Source organism: Leguminivora glycinivorella, chromosome 6, assembly GCF_023078275.1.
Source record: "Leguminivora glycinivorella isolate SPB_JAAS2020 chromosome 6, LegGlyc_1.1, whole genome shotgun sequence".
NCBI classification, from domain to species: domain Eukaryota; kingdom Metazoa; phylum Arthropoda; class Insecta; order Lepidoptera; family Tortricidae; genus Leguminivora; species Leguminivora glycinivorella.
In genome coordinates this window covers 19,358,884-19,380,973 of record NC_062976.1, presented here as the reverse complement: position 1 = coordinate 19,380,973, position 22,090 = coordinate 19,358,884, and the positions used below count along the sequence as shown (strand labels likewise).

Sequence of the window (22,090 nt, the reverse complement as noted above, 5' to 3'; positions counted from 1 at the left end):
TGGTCAACGTAGTCAACAAAATGCGGGAGTATACAGGCTAGACTGTGAGTGCGGCCTGTCATATGTGGGACAGACGAAACGAAGTATTTCCACACGGGTGAAGGAACACATAGCGAATGTCAAGCACCGTCGGCGGCAAAGGTCTGCAGTCGAAGGGATAAAGTCAATCATGCTATAAAGTTTGACAAGCCTCTGGTTCTTGCTAAGGAAAAGCGATATATACCCAGAATGTTGCGCGAGGCCATTGAGATCAAGAAATATCCAAACTTTAATAGAGAGGATGGCTTTACTTTACCACCGGCTTGGGATCCAGTAGTACATCTGATAATGGAACAAGCACGACGAAGGCTGTGAGGCATTTGTTTTGTATGGTGTTGGACATTTGCAGTTTGTTTTTGTCAATTTTGTATAGATTAATTGGTTAATTATTTTTTAACATAGTAATGGTAATTTTTTTGAATATATACTAGCTTTATTAATAGTGTCTGAACCTGCCTTAAAAATCTATATTATTTGTGGTCATGGTTCGTTAATATTTCTTGTATGTGGGTAGCTTTTGCACATTGTAATTTTTCCTCAGTCACCCGTTGAACACGAACGCTGTAAAGAGTTCGAAACGTCGCGATGAATTTTAAATTCATTATACGCTATTTAATCAGTTTCCATAGTTTTATATTATAAATATATAACGTATTTAAAATTCTATTGACTATTGGAATATATTATTGATACCTGCGAGTTCACCCAGCTGTGATGTTTTTCGATAAATTCATAACCAGCATCAAATAACTTTTTAAATGGTACAAGTTTGTCATATACTACTTTCCTTTTTGGATACTGTGATAACTCATACCCAAATGATGCTTCTTCTTCATTAAATTGATCGATTTTGGTCAACGCTAAGGATAACCTGATATAAAAGTATTGAAAACATTTAATGATATGTAACAAAAAAAGAATAATTTACTAAACTTAAAAAACAACTTACTTATCATCAAGAGTTTTCGCTTTTGCGACATATATTGGCAACTCATTGATTTCTCCCCAATACTGCACCTCGTCACATTGCATTTCATAAATATCCAAATCATCTATAAACTTCGCGATTCGAACCTAAAACAAAATGTTTACGTGTTAAAATATTCAGTACTTTTAGCAAATGTTAAATTAGAAGTACAATGCAAGTATGAAACCTACCTTTAGGAGCTCCTGGTATTCTACCGTTTTCTGTTCACATATTACCTTACATTCTTCAATAATGCCCGGCAAGCGCGAATACCTAAATTCATCAACATCATAAAGTACATAAGTGTTTAACATTACTTGTATTAGGTTAGCTTTAAAGTACCTACTACTATGCAGCGCATGCACCTACATGTAATATTTTGCTATGTTATTTACCAGTGGAATGCTTGACTGTTGGCTTTGATCTCATTTGCTGTGAAAGTAGTATACTCGCCCAGAAACAAAATATATTGCATGACATTACGCAGCCTGTCTTCCATCTGATCTACTAAAACATCTTCGGCTTTTCCATAGTAATCTATCAGCTCCATCAAGGCTGCTGTATCTGGCGGTGGACGCAACAGAGTCGACGAAATATGTGAATAATCTTCGTGTATCCTGTTAGCACAATATTTTTGATGTATAGTTTCATCAATTTGATTATTTTATACAAGATTAGGCTCATTAAATAACTGGATAAATAATGAAGTATTACTAAAAATAGCTGGAATTTGAAATTAGCTTACGATTTTATCTCTCTCCGAAAATCATCAGTCATTCTTTTCAATATTATATTAGCCATATTCATCGCGGCTTGGCGCAGTATGCCGATCAGATCTGTTCTTTGCATCCTAAACATTCCAATAACGAGAGTTCCTTCCAATTTTAGTGTCATGTCCCTCGCTAACTCCACGTACTTGACTGCTTCATCGCAAAACTGCTCAAATGTTTTTTCAGGTACTGACTTTAAGAAAGCTTCAACTTTCAACCGGGACTAAAATAAAATATTGCTTAACTCTCTAGCAAGTTGTAAAACATACCCAACTAATCGTAACATCGTGTATAGGTTCTTAAAGACATGTTTTTTTTTAAATTAAATTTAAATTTAAATTCCAATTAAACTTTCCATTAAAATGCTCACCTCACCATTTAACAAGCAAATATAAGGAGCAAAATCTTTCGTTCGCAATTCGGGTCCAAGTCTCTGTTCATTAATTAAATCACTTATCTCTTTTCTGTATCTTTCCACAAGTTCCCGATCTATTTTTGGCTAAAATAATCAAATAACGCATAAATCATTTTTGCACATGTGTAGGTATAGTTCATAAATACTGACGACTGTTGTAGTTATACGCCTTTCCTAACATATCGTAAAGAAAAGCGGAAATAAGTCCTATAATTAACCGTGGCCTTCTCAGCGTGATTTTACCTGAAGCGTTGATCTACTATCAGGAACATAATCGTAGTAGAGTATAGTCTCCAATCGTGGATATTGTCGGCAAGCATCGATGAGGAAGTCGTATATAATAGCCAAGCGATCGATAAACTCATCAAACGGGGCTCGAAATCAATGCCATCATTTCGGAACACCGTGTTTATTATGAATCCTTGATTGTCGCCCTGTAAATGGAAACGTACCTATGATTATTACCAAGAGATATTCCAAAATTAATTCAATGATCCGTGTTTAAGGCTACGATGGTGGTTAAGTAGCTATACTATTCATTGAAATTAAGTGGAAAAGGAAATACATGTCAACTACCGTCACATCCATGATGTATTCTGTAAAATCTTTCATCGATTTCAAACATAGAGTTTGTAAATTATACGTCATCATGCAAGCCAGGCAATTGTAGTAATGCTTTATTTTACGCGCGTACTTTGTATCTGGAATCTGTTTCTTTTTGATTCCCTGTGAAATGAAAACACACACCTTTTATGTAAACCGATATCATATTAAACATACTGAGCACAAACATGTTTTATGTTAGAGTCATACTTGAAGAAAAACGGCCTGCAACGTCGGAATCCATTGAAGAGTAAGTACATTACAAGCTGCTTCAATATGTCTCTTGCACACGAAACAGAAATCTTGTAATTCGTACGCTTCATGAATTTGTGTTATATCCTTCATACTTATCAATCGAAGATTGCTAAAACAAGATTTGAACTAGTAATAATTATCAAAGCATTTAAAAAATTAATTGATTGTAAAAATATGAGTCAAAGTTACTTGAATTGTTTCCACCAAATTTGCAAGACTTGAGCAATACAAGGGTTTACGCTGTAGAGGTCCTTCAATAGAACTGCCTTAGAAGCGGCGTATCGGGTCCTTAATGAGCCGTCTTTAAAAACCGCTTCATTTTTAAACGATCCTTCAGTTCCTGTATCTTCTTTCTACGGAAAATTTAGAAAATTAGGATATTATGTTTGTCTAATTGTCTAAAAACTCTAACTTATCGAAATAGTACATTACATCAGAGGCCGGGAAAATGAGGATTTCCGGCCAAGTGGGTATATACGGAGTACAAGTAGGGATACGAGGCCGGGAATCCGTTTTCACGCCGAGGCATGTATAGTGCTTTTCTCAAACATACAATGAAATAAAAAAAAAATGCTCTAAAGGACAATATTTTATAAAGAAATTTCATGTCGTCGAAATTGTCTCCATAGTCATATCTCATATATTGTTGTATTTATTAGTATATGTAGTCTATCAAGCTTTTATATCTGTAGTATATGTATTTTATTTTATTATATTGTACAATACTAGCCTTCTCGTAAATTTTATTCCGAACGACTATCTGAAGGTTGTCTGTAAGAGACCGCTGTTTTAGCGATAAGACCGCCTGTTGTTACCTAATGTTGTATCTGTTCTGAATTATGTCTCCTGTAGTGTGCAATAAAAAATTAATTTATTTTTTCTTTATTTAAAAGCTTTTTATAATATGAATATAAAAGTAAAATACAAAAACACATACAAAACAATATAAAAAACATATAAACACATTATAAAAAACCTAACATGACAGTAGGGCTGAACAAAAGCTTACTTAAGAAAGTTACTTTGCAGGCCTAGGCCTAAAAAATAATATGAAATCCCTTTACAGTCCTCTCGAGTTGTTGCGCCCAAAAAGCGATACTTCCCAGTCCATTTTAAGGAACGTAAAGACAATATTTCATTGCATGTTTGAGAAAAATTAATTTACACCGAAAACGAAGCTGTTAATAATCTATTGGTAACTGACATCATGTAACAGTAGCTATGTGTATATGTGTTACCTATTTAATATGTGTCATACCTCGTTAGGATCTTTCAAAACGAAGTCCACAATTGCCTTCTTCATGCTCATGATGAAATCCTCACGCATTTCGGAAGTGATCGTGAACAGAGTGTCTTTCCATTGTCTCAGTTTTAGTGTCAGCAAATTATGCACCCTTGAACCATATAACAGTATGAGTAAATAAGATAGTTAATTGTGTCACAAAGGAGCAAAATCACATATATTATTTACAGTGAGTAATTTTTTTTGAGAGAATTCTGAGTGCAATCGGAAATACATGTCAAAGAATTAACGAACGATGTGAAAACCATTTTGTTACCGTGTGACACATAGTCTACCTCGTACCTACTTTTAACTTCACCTATGGGTAACGTATAACGGAGTACTTAATGTAAGTTGCAATGCTCTTTCTTAATGGTGCAAATTATTATAGGTACTAATACATATATCTAAGGACTAAAAGTAAACTTATCTAGAGATACATTAACACTTCAATTTGCATCTTAAATAAATAACCATGCGCTCAAGTGAACACGTACGTTACAGTTACGTAAATGGAACTGCCCCTAGATGAGAAAATTATTGTGTTCCTTAAATATTACTTGTAAATATGTCACAAGTAGGTATACCGAAGTATAGTTTTGTTGTCCAACGGTGCAACATGTATAGTATCGAGGCCATAGTGTATGTAGTAATAATATCGCGCTTTATTCTCCTCCTCAGTGGGGGGTCTGCCGTCTCCATCCTCGCCGGGTGCAGATTGACAAATTAAACTCATAAGTTTACTCCTGAATTCTTCTTTCGCTTTTCTTAACGCGTTAAAACTTTGAATCACTGCGTAAAATAAAAGAATAAGTGCAAATTAACCATAGCCATATATTATGATATTACTTTGATTAATACATAAGAGAAATAAGTCGAAAAGTTTTGTTAGTGATCTTGTCATAATTCGAAAGTTTTTTTTAATGTAAGAAATCTACCATACAATATATTATGAGTAGAGAATACCTGTAGGGCGTTTCTTTGCTGCTGGCTTAGATTCCTGCTTTTTCGATTTAGTAGGTTTCGAAGGAAATTTGAGAAGTTCTTCGGGTAATGAATAAAGTGGGTGCGTTCGTATCTTGAAGTCTTCCGGCATCATATCGAGTTTCCGCACTTTAGGCATACTACCACTAGAGGACGATTCACCTTGACTTTTCTTTCGGGTTGGTTTATTTCCACGTTGCATGATATCTAAAAATATACAACCAAAATAACTATAAATATTATTAAAGACACTATTTTGGATATTGATAACGCAAATAATTAGTTCTATTTTACCTGTTCAAAAGAGCCTCTCTTGAAGTTTATTGCAAACAAATTTTAACTGTCTAACTTATTCAAACTTAATTATTTAACAAAATAAATTATTCAGTATTTAATCTGAAAAACTAAAATAACAATGAACACTGACATATTCATAATATTGACAGAACAACAAATTATTCCGTCTCCATAGAAACGGCGGCTCGGTTTGTGCATAGACCCTAGTGACCCTTTGTTGACAACACTCAACGTCAACAGCCCAACCTATAATTATACTATAATTTCTGGGCAGGCTATAGGTATATCACCAAAGAGTATCTATGGTTCAAACTCTCTACGTTGCTTTAATATTTTAATACTAACAACATTGAAATCCTTCAACAGAAAAGTGCCGCTTTGCTCCCTCGTAACAGGAAAGAAAATTCCCCTTTCCAAATGGGTGGGGTAAAATCGCTGTTAGGTGCATTGTAAGTTTTAAACAGATTTTTAATTTTTCATACATTCCGTGGTCAAAAAAAAAGAGAAGTCTTGTAACTGTTATTGCGTAACATGACAGCAATCAGGGATCCGGTACCGGTACAGGGAACCTACAACGTAATTATAAAGGTTACTTCTGTTTTTTGAAATAAAATACCACGTTACATTTAAAATTAATTTAATATTTAAATAAATAACAACATAATTATAGCAGTAGTAACGAAGTAGTTAATAACACAAATATTGCACAAATAATACATGATCACGATCGATGACCAAAAGACTTAACAAATATGATGGAATAATGATATTCATTAGGAATGACATAAATTCTCAGTTTCTCTCTCAAAAAGTCTTCTAGGGATCTCTGGTAGAAGTAAACCTGTCTTGGTATTTGAATACAAAAATACTGTTTATTTCATAATTCCATGCTTAATCCGTAAGATGACATTAAAAGAGCTATAAAAATAATCTAAGAATACTTCAATGATATAAGATTATGCTGTATTATTTTTATAATGATGCGGTATTTAATTAAAAACCTGACTAGGGTAAATACACCGTGTTTCACTTAACACTAAAAACCTGAAAACCGTTTGTTCAGAATCGAGAGTAGAATCGATTGAGCTATATCTTGATGGGGGTAATATTTTTATTTAAATTAGTATGATTAGTTATTTTTTACGTGCCTATTCTATTGTATTCGTAATACAACATTGTGTATATATCGCATTGCTAAGAGGTTGTTTACCTTTTTCAGTATTTAGGGGTATTAATACTGGCTGGTTACTTGGGCGATTATTTTGTTCCGCTACGAGTTTGACGTTGTTTGTTAGTTTAATCTTAATGTTTATCATAAGTCATAACAAATTGAACTCGTATCTAATTACAACCTTGTCATTCTAAATATTGGGTTTAAATTTGCTTACTGCGATTACCTATCCAAATTGAAGTTTACTGTGACAAAGCTTTAAAGTGTTTTACAATGACATCTTAGCTGTCTATTGGTAAACCTTATGTCGTTGCAGTAACGTACAGAAATAAATAGTTTTATGGTTTATGATGGTACTTAGCAATTATTTTATTGAGTGTAGAGCTAAAAGTCAAGTAGAGCTGTACAGAAATCTAAAAATTCAATTTAAAAAAAGTAACCATCAGATTAAAAGATGAATACTCTTGATGAGTTTAAAAAAATAAAAATCTGTTGGGGTGTCTGAGGTTTTGAGTGATACCGGAAACACGTTGTATAAGTATTTGAATACGATAGCTGAATACCTAAACATTAAATACATAACATAAAAAGCATGGAAGCTAAGCCGCGATACTCTAAAACGGCAGTTGTGTGAGCAGCGCCACACCGCGCAAGATCCAGTGGTCAGGGGGCATGCTAGTGGGCAGCCGCATGAACAGGATGTAGTTGGTGGAGTGGCCCGTAGTGGACAGCACGCCGCGCCGCTCGCCCGTCTTATACAGCGGACAGTTGTAGAACTCTTCTTGGGGAATGTCGCAGCTCTTCATAGGAATGAGCCATACCTGAAGGACGAATAGAATATAATGTCGACGAGGCACGCTGAACCTCAGTGTCTAGCAATGACAGTGATCGTCAATGTTCAGTAAAAGAGCAATACTTTCGAGGAACTATGTACCAATCGGGCAATAAGTCAATCGGAAATTTAAAAAAGGCATATAATTAACCAGGCAACTAAAATATTAAACGGGAAGTTAAGTCGGGCATACATTAATATAATTTGGCTGTGTATTAATATTGTGGCGACAAAAAACATATTATATGAGCCTCAAATATACACTGACATTATTATTGAGACCCATGATGCCGAGATTGCTAAAAGGAGTAAGTTGTGCTATTAATTATTACCGGCGGGAACGTGTCGTAGAGAACCTTCGGGAAAGATTCATCGACGTAGTAGTCCTCCATGTTCCAACGCGCACCCTCCATGAACAACCCTTTGATGTACACGCCTTCTTCAGGCCGCTCTTCGAGTTCAAATACACGCTGCACCTGTTTAAGTCACGAGGAATAATGTAACGCTGTAAGGTAGCACGGGAAGATATACTAAAGTCCTATCAGGAAAATGATCTCGTATATAACAAAACTCTCTATCAACGATGTGCCGGGTAATATATACACACAAAAATGCAACTTGAATACCTCATAATGGAAGGCGAGCTGATCGATGGGTATCTTGTACTTGCGGGCGTAGCTCTGCTGCGCAGCGGTGAGGAAAGCTTGTGGGAAGTAGAAGCCCGACAGCCAGAACACCACCGGCGGCCCGTTAGCGTGCCAGTGCTGTACATACATAAAATGTAATTAAACCCAATCAGATATATCACTTACTGGGTACCAGAAGAACCTTCAAAATGTACCTAGACAAATTTTACTCGCATCATAAAGGCAAAGCTTGTCTCCCCATTCTTCACAAAGTCGGCTCGATATGGATGATTCTAAGATTTGAGTGTGTGTGTGTGTGTATTTACTGTGTAATGCATCTTCGTGTACATTCCAACAATGACATAATTAACTCACGCATGGTTTATTATTTATTTTGATAAAAAATACCTGTAAAAACGCCAATCGAGCCAGAAGATCATCGACGTAAGCCGCGAACGGCTTGAGCGACGGGTAGCTTTTGCCGGCCCATAATGCCGGTATGCGTCCGCGGACCATGCTCGTCAGCACCTCCTCTGTTACATCCGTGAGCACACTCACACCTGTGTTAACAATCATCATCAGTATTCCTTAGATTATTATTAAAGGTCTTAAGTTGTTCAAGCGTTGGCAGTGGCTGTAAGTACCTTGTACAGCGCCAATAACAGCTCGTGAGCTAGTCCGGACAACAGTAACGAGACGCTCGAAGCGCGCCGCCTCCTGGATGACCACGATAGACATGGGCGACATTTCAGCCGGCTTGAGGTCGCCTTCGTGCGACGGCCCCGAGAGAATCTTAGCGGGTAGCCGCGCCAGCACGTCTTCTGCTATCGCCATAGCTTGCTCCTCAGGCGTGGCGCCTCCACCACCTCCGGCCATTGTGTCCTATACGCATATAAAAAACATTACACAACACTTTTTTTGTTAAATTTCTGTTTACTAATGGTTCAGATTTTTTTATTAAGGAACAAAATACGTTTTATACATAAGTTTATTGCTTACCAAATATTTCTTGTGAAGATCCTTGTTGCGTGTGAATAATAGTAAATGTGTTTATTAAAATAGTACTATGTGAATTTCAAATTGTATTAGTAAATATCGAATAAATAAGTAAGTACTTTATAAAATTATAAATGTCACTTACCAAACGATCCTTGTGTCGCCAGCCGGAAAATGAATGGATGAAACATAAAAAAATATTGATTTCTACAATCTATGTTTTACACACTAAATGCAATATGTGAGTACTTATTGCTACTAATAGTTACCTAAACAAATTAAAATTACTATTAATAATAACTATTCTGTTTTGTCACTAATCTGTTCTATTTGTGTAACCAGTCTGTTCTATTTTGAATCAACTAAGCATCAAGTGACTACTGTAAGTAAATATTATTAGGTATATACTTGTCAACGTATCTATTTAAGTTGAGGCACTAGGCCACATTGTACATACACATCGAACATTAAACGACAGTAAGGTACAGTATAGGTTACCTGAGTCAGTATGGCGGTGTCGAGCAATTCGTTGGCCTCTCGGAAGTGCTTGGTGATGTCGGCGTTAGCATGGAAGCCGAAGACGCCGGGCGGCGTGGCCACAGGCAGCGAGCGCGCGAACGCGATGAAGTCCGCGTGCTCCTTCAGCTCCGGGATATAGTACGTGCCTGTATAGTACAAAGGATTTACTTATGTGACCGTCCACGGCTAAAGGGTCCTGATGGCAGGATCAAATGCCCCTCCCCCCCCATCTAGCGTCTCGCGAGCGTAGCGTCGGGACAACTGTATGGAAAAAGATGCCGCGTCGACGACGCGTCAGGCTTTGCCATGCAGTTGGCCCAACGCTACGCTCGCAAGACGCTAGATGTGGGCGGGGGGGGACATAATATGTTTAAAGACCGATTCCTTTGACCAATTTGAAAATATCGTCATCTTATTTTGATACGACCCCACTCTTAACATGCATGCATACCACCATCAGTCGTCCTTAGTTGCTAACATCGTCTTACAAGGCACGAAGATGTCTTGTGACATGATCTCCATTAAACTAAATACATAAATAATATACTTAACCTTATTTATACAAGTATAGAATTTTTACCTGAAAGTATATCTAAACTCACTACTTACCGGTAGATTCAAGTTTGTATTTGTCTTCACGGATAGTCCTGAGGTTGTAGAACTTGTATAGTATAGTGTTCAGGCAGCGACGGTCCCAGTCGTCAGTAACACGGCCGCCATAGTTACACTCGCCAGTCAAATATCGCAGCGCCACAAATTGTACATCCTGTCACAATATTTATATTATTACGATATACCTATCAGCATGCACCAGAAGGTACTAAACATGGTACAGTCAACCAATTGGAAACCTAGGCCACGTTACAACCATGTCAAAATGACATGCAGTAAAAGATTTCTTACAATCTGATTTATAACGTCACTATGACATAGTTCTACAGTGGCCTAGGGTTTGGTTGACTGTACCTTCATGACACCAATGTCATGTAACTGAATTCGTGTCATGCTTAGATGTGTACAGTGCCCTACTGTACACATCTAAGCTACATTATAAAACTTTATTAGTTTAAAAAATGTTAAGTCCAGAAGAAAAGTCTGTTGACTTGGGTCACTAACGTCATATTCATTGAGGAACATCGCCAGCTGAGTAATACTGATACGTAGATCGGTCTCGTTGAACTCGTAGCGGATGTTCCAGCCAAGCGGGCCGAACTGCCGCCGCTCCTGCACCACGGCGTGGAAGAAGCACAGCGCGAACAGCAGCTTTTTGAAGTTCTCTGGCTGCTTGTTACTTTCGAACCACTCTGGGTCGTTGATCGGGTCGCTTTGGTATGAACGAGCAATATTAGCTCTCAAGCCTAAAAAACCGGTTAACGACCATTAATTATTTAGGACCCTAAAAACAAGTAGACAGATAAAGCAAGTCCTGCAATGTTACAAAAAATTACCTTGCGGAGGTTCGTTAGTCATCTTGACACCGTTTTGCAGTACATAGACAGGGAAGTGGTCGGCGGGGTACGACGTGAGCCAAAGTCTAAAGTCGGGGTTCACATTGTCTGGTGTCAAACCTTCACATATCTGTAAACCATAAACACAAATTTGAAGAGGAATTGTCAAAAGAATATTCCCTACTTACTAGTATGAAACACACGAGATATACCTACCTTTTCCAGCATCGGCATCCAACTCTTGGCGAGATGACAGTTTTGTAGCACTACCCAAGTACCTATTCTTACTCCTTCATCGATAAGCTTCACAGCGATAGGGCCTTGTCCCTGTCCAAGAGACAAGGAGAAAAGGCGCGACGACCCAAAGCCCTATATAAAAATAACCATTGTTAATTTGTTTTACTCGTATCCACCATATAATTTCTACATGAATGTATAAAAGTATCTTTCTTCACCTGATCATCAGCAAATTTAAGAAGCGTTCCCATAGGATCTGACCCCGGAGTAAGAACAAACAACAGAGGGATGCAACAGTGAGACTCCGCGTATGAAGATCCTAAATCAAAGAGAGGCGGCTCAACAAACTGACGACCCATCTCACCTGAAAAATAACCTCAAAATAATCTTTGTACATTGATATTATTATTAATCTTCAATGATATCTAGATAGATTTATCTATCTATATATACAGATAATCTTAAATAATAATATGACAAGTTAACATTTTTGTGAAATCACTCTGTACACATGTACCAAATGCAACTTTTTATTAAGTCCCACAAGAGAGCTTTTACCAGCTGTTGTGGTGAAAAATAACCATAATCGATATACTTTTGTTTGCATTACCTTCTACAAATCTCTGAACCGCATGCACCATCATATCTAAACGCAAGCAACGTAAGACCGACAATTTCTGAAAACAACAAGAGATCAAGTTTTGTTTACGGATAACCAACAAGCCACTACAATGTTACAGTTATGCAACATCATTAACAAAAAAGCCTCTCTCAATTTTTTCAACGAAACTCTTTTAATGACCAGAATAACTACGAATTCGGATTATTATTTTTGAGTCACAACGTAATTTGTGATTCAAATAAATTCATCTTAATATATCATTAAATAACGCAATTTTATATAAAAAAAAATAAAAAAAAACAAACGATTAATTGTAAATAAATTTATCAAAAAGGTGATGAAGCTATACCTCAAATGGCTTTAATTTCGTCTCCCAAGGTTGAGGAAGCGGCTGGTTATGAGGGTCCGGCGTGTCGCAATATTCTTCCCATGCACTGATATGGGCCATAAAATGGTCTAATATCCCATGAAACACGTCAATCTCGTTCAACCTTTGAAAAGTGTCAAATATTAATTGGTCGATTATGGTTTATTGCCATTAATAGAAAAACTTAGAAAAGCATTTGTATACATACGCATTAAAGTCAGCCCAAGCTGATGGACTGAGAAACGAAACGGGGTTTGGAGGCAGGTGCTTCGGCTGGCCTCCACCCATTAGGAACAGCACATGATGTTGAGCAATGTGGCCCTCCGCCACCATTATAGTTATCGTTAACAGTAGGGAAAACACCATCTTATCCTAAAATACGAAAAAAATCCGGGTACAGCTAAGTTGGCCTTTTTAACCTATATCTGTAAAAGCAGTTACTAAACTGAACAAGGGCCGTAATTAGGTAGTTTGAGTACATAATCATATTTAAACGTACACAAATAAATAGTGTTATGGTTTATGATGGTAGTTAGCAATTACTTTATTGAGTGTAGAGCTAAAAGTCAAGTAGAGCTGAACAGATAATTAAAAATTCAATTAAAAAAAAAGTAACGATCAGATTAAAAGATGAATACTCTAGATGAGTTTAAAAAATAAAAATATAGGTGTAATAAGACCTAGATTAACCTTTTCGAATAAACTCCTGCAAATATTAGCATAGAGTGAATACGTGAAGTAAGCGCGTAGAATCGCCAGACGCTCTTCAATCTCGTCAACTTTTTCAGTATTGTCGATGGCGCCGGTGAACAGGCCTTCGAACCATCCCAACGAGTACTGATACATGGGGTCGATGTTCGCTAATGATGCTGTAAATAATACATTTATTAGTAGTATTTCATTTACAGCAGTTATTTGTTTTACAAGGGGGCAAAGTTGTTGTTTAACCGCATGTGTCAAAATTGATACCCGAGCAAGCGAAAGATTCCAATATTGAACCGCGAGCGTGGTTTAAATCGTGGAGTCTTGAGCGTTGGGAGGGTTTTAAGGCACTAAGGTTAAACAAACTTTGCCACCCAGTGATATACAAAATTGTTCACCACACCAACACATAAATAAAATACTGACTATAAAACATCAAAATAAATCAAATCCATAAATTTATTCAACAGGTATTTATGATTCAATCACCATTTACAGGTAAATTCTACCAGCCAGCTTAAGACATCAAGTTAAAATTTGTATGAAATTACTTTGCACTCTTGTGGATAAAATGCAATTTTGCTATCTGTTTTCGAATAGCAAAGAAAGACTTTAGCAGTTGGTGTTGCGAAAACTTAATTTATCTTTGAATTTTCATATGCTCGAGGGTAGCATATATCAGTTGAGCTGAAATACATTTTATTCCTTCTGCAAATATGAATATCGTATTTTATATCACTACGTAGTAGGTAGGTACTAAGTAATGGTAAAAGAAAGAAAACAAAATTAAGTTTACCAATGAGGAAAAACAAGTTCGTTGAGTGCACGGCGATGGGCACGTAGTCGTTCCTCGCTATATCAATAGCTTTTTCAGTCTCCACGGCCACCACTTGTTTCTCTTTTATTTCATTTGCCGTATCTTTCGCAGAGTTCAAGATCTACAAACGGAAATTAAATCAATATACAACGAACGAGCTCGTTGTGACTTTGGTTTGTTATCTTTGAATACATTTTGATTTCATCAATGGATGCAGTCCCATAATTTACACAATGAACTCTATACATTTTGACAATATGAAAAAAATATACTACTACTTCAAGTCTAAGAAATATTAGTAGTTCGTAGTCCAAGTATAGTATTTTGTTATGTAGTAATGCGTCGTAGTTTTCAGTAACTTTGGTTTTAACTTGCCTGAACAGCTTCTTCATCTTCGAGTAGGTGTTCTGATGTCGCTAACACGTTTAATATTTTCTTTTCAATGTCCTGCAAAAGCCTTCTGTGCTCTGCACCTTGCGTGGTCAGATCCGATTTGGCTTGCTGGAGGTCTGGTCTTTCTCTCGCCACTACACGAGCGAGCAGTTGAGCTTCTAGGCCGTCTTTAGCTAACATGAAGTTTACCAAGGTCACACGTACACCCACTTCTGGTAAATAGTGAGGATTGGCTAACTTTGTACTAATATAAAGTCTGAAAAATAAATAATCAGTAGACTTTTTGTTGGGTACTAATTCGAGACATCATTATTAAAGTAGGTAAAAATCTTACTTGAAATCCTTGCTGTATTCAACAATGGTGTCCCCTATTTTTATACAAAGGGCGCCTCCTTGACGGAATGTTTGCTGTTGAAGTAGAGGTTCCAGCATAGGATCCAATTCCTCTAAAACATTTTCTAGCAATACCTGTAGTAAATAATGTTGTCTCAATGGTCCATTCAATAATAACATTTTATTGGTTTTCTCTGCACATAATAAAAGGAGAACAGACTAGCCCTGTTCTCTCCAAAGAAATGTACTAGTAGTAGTAGTAGTAGTAAACACTTTATTGTACAGAACAAATTACATGTACAGAGAATAATTACAACGGTTATGTACAAAGGCGAGCTTATCCCTTTAATGAATGTAATGAAATGTTTAAATAAGTACGTACTACTAGATACAATTAATCCATACTAATATTATAAATGGCAAAGGGTGTGTGTCTGCTTGTTTGTCCGTCTTTCACGGCAAAACGGAGCGACGAATGGCGTGATTTATTTAAGTGGAGATAGTTGAAGGGATGGAGAGTGACATAGGCTACTTTTTGTCTCTTTCTAACGCTAGCGAAGCCGCGGTAAAAGTTAGTCGTAGATATTTAAAGAATGAGGATGCGTTTATATGCAAGTATACAATAATAGCGAAAGGTTACGCGCCGTATCAAGTTTGGTAAACGAATAAAATATACCGGTTGTCCAAATTGCACCGCATTTTCCAACACTCTGCCAAGGTCCGCCTGAGTCATTCTTACTATGCTCAAGTTGTTGGGCTTTTCCATGTTCTTAATCCAGCGGTTTGCCTGGCCCTGCGGGTCGATCATGAGTGGCCATCGCCGGGCCGTCCTGTAATATTACACGTTGCTGACAAAAACCATAGCCAACGTCACAATCGCTTACTCTTCGTAAGCGTATCTTCCGTAGTGCCGCGACAGAGCCCGATTGCATTTCGATCGCCACATAGCGTCTACGATTGGATTGTCTCGTTGGCTAGGTCAGCTAGTACATCACAAAGTAAAATACTCAGAACTTGAACGACAACCCAAGACAAATGAATGCATAAGATAGTATGTAAGTAGACAAGATTTCTGCTTACATGATAATAATGGCGCTCTCAACACTGAAATCATCAGCCGGCAAACCGTCGATGTTCCACTGCTGAATGGTGACGGGTTCGCCCAGTGACTTGATAAGACTGTAGTTCAGAGTGCAAACAATTCCGCAGTCGTGACATACTTGCGCCCACCTTTTAATCTGCATATTAAACATCTTAATGTAGACGCTTAGAAAAAATGTTAATTTAACAATTATAATTTGGAATATGATTCCAACTGCGAAAAAATCCAAGCCAAATATTACCAAACTACTTTTTAACATACCTGATCGATGCGAAAACTAGCTGTAAATGGACCCAGGTATGCGATTATACCCGCGGCAATAAGAATGTCCCCTGTAAAAAATAATTTAAAAAGGCTTATTGTAAACCTACTTAAATAAAGAATATTTTGAATTTGTACCTAATTTCTGCCACTGTAGTTTTTACATTTGTTATACATCTGCTTATAAAATGTATACACATTATCGAATACTCATACCCGTTAAGGAATTGTAAGTTGCTCGCAGATCTTTGGCAATTTGAGTCCATCTTGTCTTTTCTCCACCTAAGCCTGAGATAAGCATTTTGGCACGGTATAATTTGTTACTGCAGTCCATCACTTCGTCATCAAGTTTCTTTTGTTGGCGACTTTGTTCGGCTAACGCGTCTTCTAATGATTTCAGTTTAAGTTGAATCTAAAACATAAGCACGGAAATGTGACGAGTGAAAGAATAGTAAAAGAATTTACCTTATGACAGAGGCGAGAATCTGATCGCTTCGGGTGAACTCGGCTCAGGTACAGAAGATGTAGGTTATTATACTCGAATTAAGTGATGTCCACTTGCACACCAAAGTCACATGCAAATTCACATTCAAAATGTAAATGACTCCGATGTTTCAATGAAAATTACCTCTCTGAGCTGGGCCTGTTTGACGGCAAGAGCTGCCATGGCCTTGTCGTAGACGGCCTGTGCGGCAGCGAGCCTCTGCTTCTTTGGAGCTACAACCTTGGCCACTTTGTCATATTTGGTCATAGCTATAACCCACTTGCACATGCCTGTCAAAAGAGGACGAAACAAATGCATAAAATTCACGATTATGAATTAGGTCTTAAATTTCCAAAACGACAATATTCGATCAATTGTTTACCCTCGGCAGCGACAGAAACAGCTCGGATCTTCTCCGGCACGAACCCCTCGTCCTGCATGACAGTCTTCATGAGTTTGGCCATCACGGCCGGCGGGATGTTGTCTTTGTCGTAGTTTTGCAATCCTTCCAGAAACTTGATGTCGTTCAGTAGCTTCTTTGATGGGCCCCAATAATCTTCTATAGTGCCTACTCCCGAGGGGTTGGGGACCTTATCCGGTTTCATTTCCTGAAGAGTGGTATTAAAAAAATGTTTTAGTTATAGGTTATTGAATATATGTACCTATATGCGGGTAAGTTAAGAATGTGTATATGCAACTTACATTTGCTTATTTGAAGTAACTAACTAATATATACGGTAGCATTTTTAATTGAATCATGCTAATCAATTTTAAGAGTGATTATACTGATTATGTGACATTCTATATTTAAGACAAAGCAGTGGGAAATTCTAAAACCATGCAATATTTTTAAAACGCTTGCTGCACTGCGAGCTGTTGACAAAAAAAACCACTTACCGGGTCGTCCTATAGGCAAGTAGCGTTGAAATAGATAATTAAAACGGATTTTGTAAATAATTAGGCAAAACACAACGTTTTCTTTAGTCAATTCAAGAAAATACTCAAGTTTTCAGGGTTTTATTAACTTTTTAACAGGCATGCGCGTCCAACGTCCATGGACGGTTCATGCAATAACGCAAAAGTAGATATAGTTTGAAAAGGCTGTTCAGCCATGCACAAAATGCACATACATAGAATACACTTAGTATTGCAAATCATGAACATATCGATTTTAGATATATCCACTTCTCAGTGAGTTGACAAGACCACGTCACATAAGTGTTGTTTGACATGCAAGTTATACGCGTAGGCAGTTCACAAGTCGTAGTCATGTTGTTACTAACCAAATTTTTCACAAATCAAGTGATAAAGATTTCCCCTATTTTATATGTTTTTAATACGTATCCCATGACATAATTATGAGACGCGCGCCGACTTCACCGAATACTCCCCGAAAAACATGGTGTTACCTTCAAAATACAAATAGCTTCCATAACAAGTTTAATGCCTCTTGGCGGGCTCTTCATTGTCTTGATGAAAGTGATATCCTGAGGAGTTAAAGTATCCAAAGCAGCTAGAGCAGAATTGAGAATTGGCATAGCTTCGGCGAGATCCGCGTCGCACTCATCTTTTATACCTTGAGCTTCAGCCGCCTAGTAAAAAAAATGTTTGTTATATTCGAAGTAAGGTGGAAATTAATACACCTCACCCTGTGTGAACTGTGAAATTAATTATTTATTTAAGCTTTAATGCACAAAAGATAAACTTAATGTGCAAAAAGCGAACTTAATGCCATGAGGCATTCTCTACTAGTCAACTTTTTCATTGCCACACAATATCATCAGATATTAATTCCAATTCCAATTACTACAGGTCACAGATCCTGCCACTCAAAGAATTTATTTGATGAAATTATGTACCGACCTGCTCTTCAGCCGCTGCCTGGTCGACTAATACATCAGCCTCAACCAATGCAACTCCTTCTTTCTCCTTCTCCACTTTGGCTGTGGTTTCTGCAACAGCTGCAGCGCCAGCAGCCAGTTTCGGCTGGAGCACTACCAAAGCCTCCTGGAGCACTGCTACTTGTGTTGCGGCGACGGCAAGCTGGTCTAGTCCGGTTAGATATCGCTTCTCACCCGTAAGCAGCTCTCTGTTGATGATAAAATGTCGTTAAGGCCAGGGCAAGAGTTACAGTTAGCAAGAACCACGTATTTATTCGTTGTGCTTACGTCCGTTTCTTAGTCAGCAGTGCTTTGAACATGTTGATAAGCTCAAGGTAGGCAGTAGGCGTGACGTAGTTATACCGCTTGAGCCGAAGCAGGAATGCGCGTGTAAGTGCTTGAGTATCCGTGTGGAAAACTTGGCATAGTTTGATGGCAGTCTCCCTCTCCAGGTCTGTTAATTCTATGTCTTTTAAGAACCGAGTCGCCACCGCCAGCAACGCATCCGGAGGCCATTCCTAAATGTAGGTATACAATGCAATAAAACATTTGCCTATAACAAACATATCAAAACGTCGCTTATGTTTTGTAATTCTTTTCTATTATTTCTAATGGTACCTGGAACCAGTCAATAGTGCAGCAGTTGACAAGTGCAGGAAACTTGCGGATACGTGTACGTAGTGAGGTGCCGGCAGGAGACATGGCTAGCACGATGTGCAGCTGATCGCGCACGATCGACACAAAATACGCGTACAACGCTGTGGGCGTGCCGTCCGTTTGCAGCGACTTATCTCGCTGCCTATCTATCTACAACATAAAATTGTTCAAGTCAAAAGAAATCTTAAACCTACCTTTATTTGTATTATTATTCACAAAAGATACTTACGACTCTCATCTTTTCGCATAATTCTGCTTTTTCATCTGCACCAAATATATTAGGCACCTCTCCCGAGTTTAGCATATTATTAACGTCTTCTAGAAAACCTTCTTCCTTGATCTATTATTATTATCGAATAAAGAATTAGTATAATTTTTGTAATATATGTGGAAGTTATTTCAGTGAACACAACACATGTTTCGTTACTTGCCTGGGATTCAATAAATAAGAACACCATCATCAAATCGGGAGTACTTGATTTCTTAAGTAAAGTTTTCAAGTCTTCTCGCCATTCAGTTTTACCGTAAGTTCGACTCATTTCTACCTGTAATAAAGTTGATAGGTAAAATATTTCATGTGGACCAAGAGTTGATAGATAAAATATTTAAGTCTCTGTATTAATTTTGACTGAAACATGACCTTACTTGGAAAAGATCATAGTCGTTGATATGAGCTGCCAGGCGCGTGAGAGATTGTCGCCCTGAGCCACCGAGTCCCACCAATAACGCATGCGACCGGGGCTGCGCCAGGACTCGACAAATGCGGGATACATGTTCAATGGCAAATCTATTTTCACAAATAATAATTAGAATATTTGTCAATCATAGATAAATCGAAGGCTACAAAATTGATAAAAACGCACCTAAACAACACGAGGTTCATTGGTTTCTTGGACATATTATTGAACTCTACTAGGAAGGCGTCAACTGTCGAGTTCAGGTGTTCCATATTTGTCGTCTCCATATAAAACCGTGTGTCCACTTTAGGATTCGCGAAATCGCAATATATTAAGTTACGCAGATGAAAATCGGTAATCTGTGAATAAGTAAGTATATAAGGTTAATAGGGGTAAATGTGTCATAAGGAGAAGTTTGTCTGTCCTTCACATTTATCCCGTTTAAACCAATGATCAGTGTTTATTGAGAGTTCATACGTTTACCACTAATAGCAAGTATACTTGCAAAAACAAATGTGACAATGAATAAAAAGGTCGTGGAGGCCAGGCACACTTCCCCTTATGACAACACACATACCCGTATTGACCTTAACAAATTAGGTGTATTTATCATATTACAGGACACTAACATATCAATATTATGGTTCACTCACCGTATCGTTAGGTCCAGACAGCAGTCTTGAAAGCATGTTATCTAATTCATCATTAAGATGTTTGCGCGTGGCGTCCCGCAGACACTCGACCAGCCACTGCCGGTCCGCTTCCTCGACCAAGCGGTCCGAAAATACCCGGAGGCACTCATGTACCCACAACCGCTTAATGGATTGGAGGGAAGGCGTCACTTCCGGTACAGATAGCAGCACACCCTGTAAGATTTATTGGACAAGAGGATTGCCTATACTTTTACAGAGACAGCAAGCGTCAAGCCAAGCAATTGTCAACTCTCACCAGAATAACCCTCGAAAAATCACGCAGATTGAACGTGTAATGTGACTTGGCAGGTGTTGGTAGCAAATTCAAGCGACATTGCTTGTAGACCTCTAATGTTCCGTTCACGATCTCTTCGATACTGGGATCAAATTCTTTGGAGAAGCCTCTGAAAGTAATGATTAACATAAATGTTTCTCTTTTCTCCTTACGTCTTGTCGTCAAATAAAATAAAAAATATATTTTTCTCGGAAGCACCTTGTATCTAAATGCCACAGCATTATTCTGTTAAATATAACCTTGAGAGTGTCCTCATCAAATTCGTCGATACAAAGGAAATTGAAATGGCGGGAGAACCTCGGAGTAATCAATTTTGCTCCAGGCGTTGGCTTGCCCATCGCGCACATAAACTGAAAAAGAAAACAGTCAACTTATATAAACTAGTACTATTATGCTCTCGACGTAATGAAGGTAGATAATCATTAGTATTTAAATTAACTATTGCAATATGTTACCTGGACATCTATGAGATGCATAGCAACGTTGGTTTTGCGGTCATACCACAGCCCTAAATCTATGCCTTGTCGCAAAACCTCTATAGGAGGTTGGGCGCCGTAAGTTTCTGCTTGTGGCATGCTCACGTCGTCTACAAATACTACGGAATAGGATCCCACTGGTGGTCCAAAATAACCTGAAATATTAAATGTAAAATTATAAGCTTAACTTTATTGTAATGGTCAAAAGGTCCCTCAATCCGTTAATTGAAATTGAATAGTTTATAATATAGATATTAAATTAACCTTGACATTACCTTTTTTCCTCTTATCAAGCTTGCCCATAATAATGTCTTGAGTCTGATTACAATTGGTTTGAGCTGAGAAAGCCATTATGAGAGCCCTGTAGATTTTTGTATCTACTCTTTTTACTAGAAAATCCTAAAAATTTGGTGAGTTATCAGAGTTTAATCAAGTATAATGTTATGAGATGGTCGTAAAATAATAATAACTTCAATTTCGTTAGTAGCTAATATTGACGTGAAGCCTGGGAGGTTCGATGCCCTTGTCCAGTAAATTAATCACGCATAGAAACATGCTAAAATAATCATACACTAATAAAACTTACAATAATGTAGGACGACTTGCCAGTCCCCGTGGGACCAACCATCATGACCGCCTTTTGGTGCTGCACCAGCAGCCTGAACAGCGCCAAGTACGTGACGCTGTCCAGCGTGGTCACAAGGATCTGGTTCGGAGGGGTGTCTCTGCTGATAGGCGGCGCCGACACCACGTCGTCTTGCCACGGCTTCCATTTGCCTTTACCCTACGTATTCAAGTATTTCACATTCAATATGCTTACCCCCTTATTCAATAAACGTTCACTAAAGGTATCAAACCGATAAAGTTTGTCCCTTTCTCTCACACCAATAC

General features: G+C 37.8%; 2 protein-coding genes across 2 annotated transcripts in view; both read right to left on the bottom strand.

The window, feature by feature from the left end:
* LOC125227289 (dynein axonemal heavy chain 7-like) overlaps positions 1 to 5,517 on the bottom strand; it is a 40,242-nt gene extending 34,725 nt beyond the window's left edge. The window contains 14 exon segments of the mRNA XM_048131563.1: positions 733 to 910; positions 989 to 1,113; positions 1,198 to 1,279; positions 1,402 to 1,623; positions 1,752 to 1,999; positions 2,147 to 2,275; positions 2,435 to 2,562; positions 2,565 to 2,625; positions 2,768 to 2,917; positions 3,005 to 3,158; positions 3,239 to 3,402; positions 4,308 to 4,443; positions 4,919 to 5,123; positions 5,298 to 5,517. Coding sequence (XP_047987520.1) covers positions 733 to 910; positions 989 to 1,113; positions 1,198 to 1,279; positions 1,402 to 1,623; positions 1,752 to 1,999; positions 2,147 to 2,275; positions 2,435 to 2,562; positions 2,565 to 2,625; positions 2,768 to 2,917; positions 3,005 to 3,158; positions 3,239 to 3,402; positions 4,308 to 4,443; positions 4,919 to 5,123; positions 5,298 to 5,517 — 2,202 coding nt within the window.
* A 1,705-nt stretch (positions 5,518 to 7,222) lies between these two features.
* Positions 7,223 to 22,090, bottom strand: part of LOC125227386 (dynein axonemal heavy chain 7-like) — a 37,641-nt gene continuing 22,773 nt past the window's right edge. The window contains exons 36-75 of the mRNA XM_048131694.1: positions 21,786 to 21,983; positions 21,475 to 21,598; positions 21,179 to 21,354; positions 20,922 to 21,073; positions 20,685 to 20,832; positions 20,390 to 20,602; positions 19,923 to 20,095; positions 19,705 to 19,846; positions 19,491 to 19,604; positions 19,289 to 19,399; positions 19,021 to 19,209; positions 18,691 to 18,920; positions 18,386 to 18,611; positions 17,932 to 18,114; positions 16,905 to 17,130; positions 16,667 to 16,812; positions 16,255 to 16,450; positions 16,039 to 16,109; positions 15,756 to 15,913; positions 15,352 to 15,505; positions 14,677 to 14,810; positions 14,325 to 14,598; positions 13,929 to 14,070; positions 13,121 to 13,299; positions 12,639 to 12,802; positions 12,413 to 12,554; positions 12,052 to 12,118; positions 11,660 to 11,805; positions 11,421 to 11,573; positions 11,205 to 11,334; positions 10,873 to 11,114; positions 10,366 to 10,522; positions 9,736 to 9,902; positions 9,383 to 9,391; positions 9,241 to 9,261; positions 8,886 to 9,123; positions 8,650 to 8,801; positions 8,242 to 8,379; positions 7,948 to 8,091; positions 7,223 to 7,604 (exon numbers count right to left, since the gene is read on the bottom strand). Coding sequence (XP_047987651.1) covers positions 7,398 to 7,604; positions 7,948 to 8,091; positions 8,242 to 8,379; positions 8,650 to 8,801; positions 8,886 to 9,123; positions 9,241 to 9,261; positions 9,383 to 9,391; positions 9,736 to 9,902; positions 10,366 to 10,522; positions 10,873 to 11,114; positions 11,205 to 11,334; positions 11,421 to 11,573; positions 11,660 to 11,805; positions 12,052 to 12,118; positions 12,413 to 12,554; positions 12,639 to 12,802; positions 13,121 to 13,299; positions 13,929 to 14,070; positions 14,325 to 14,598; positions 14,677 to 14,810; positions 15,352 to 15,505; positions 15,756 to 15,913; positions 16,039 to 16,109; positions 16,255 to 16,450; positions 16,667 to 16,812; positions 16,905 to 17,130; positions 17,932 to 18,114; positions 18,386 to 18,611; positions 18,691 to 18,920; positions 19,021 to 19,209; positions 19,289 to 19,399; positions 19,491 to 19,604; positions 19,705 to 19,846; positions 19,923 to 20,095; positions 20,390 to 20,602; positions 20,685 to 20,832; positions 20,922 to 21,073; positions 21,179 to 21,354; positions 21,475 to 21,598; positions 21,786 to 21,983 — 6,336 coding nt within the window. The 3' untranslated portion in view covers positions 7,223 to 7,397. The remainder of the gene's footprint in view (positions 7,605 to 7,947; positions 8,092 to 8,241; positions 8,380 to 8,649; positions 8,802 to 8,885; positions 9,124 to 9,240; positions 9,262 to 9,382; positions 9,392 to 9,735; positions 9,903 to 10,365; positions 10,523 to 10,872; positions 11,115 to 11,204; positions 11,335 to 11,420; positions 11,574 to 11,659; positions 11,806 to 12,051; positions 12,119 to 12,412; positions 12,555 to 12,638; positions 12,803 to 13,120; positions 13,300 to 13,928; positions 14,071 to 14,324; positions 14,599 to 14,676; positions 14,811 to 15,351; positions 15,506 to 15,755; positions 15,914 to 16,038; positions 16,110 to 16,254; positions 16,451 to 16,666; positions 16,813 to 16,904; positions 17,131 to 17,931; positions 18,115 to 18,385; positions 18,612 to 18,690; positions 18,921 to 19,020; positions 19,210 to 19,288; positions 19,400 to 19,490; positions 19,605 to 19,704; positions 19,847 to 19,922; positions 20,096 to 20,389; positions 20,603 to 20,684; positions 20,833 to 20,921; positions 21,074 to 21,178; positions 21,355 to 21,474; positions 21,599 to 21,785; positions 21,984 to 22,090) is intronic.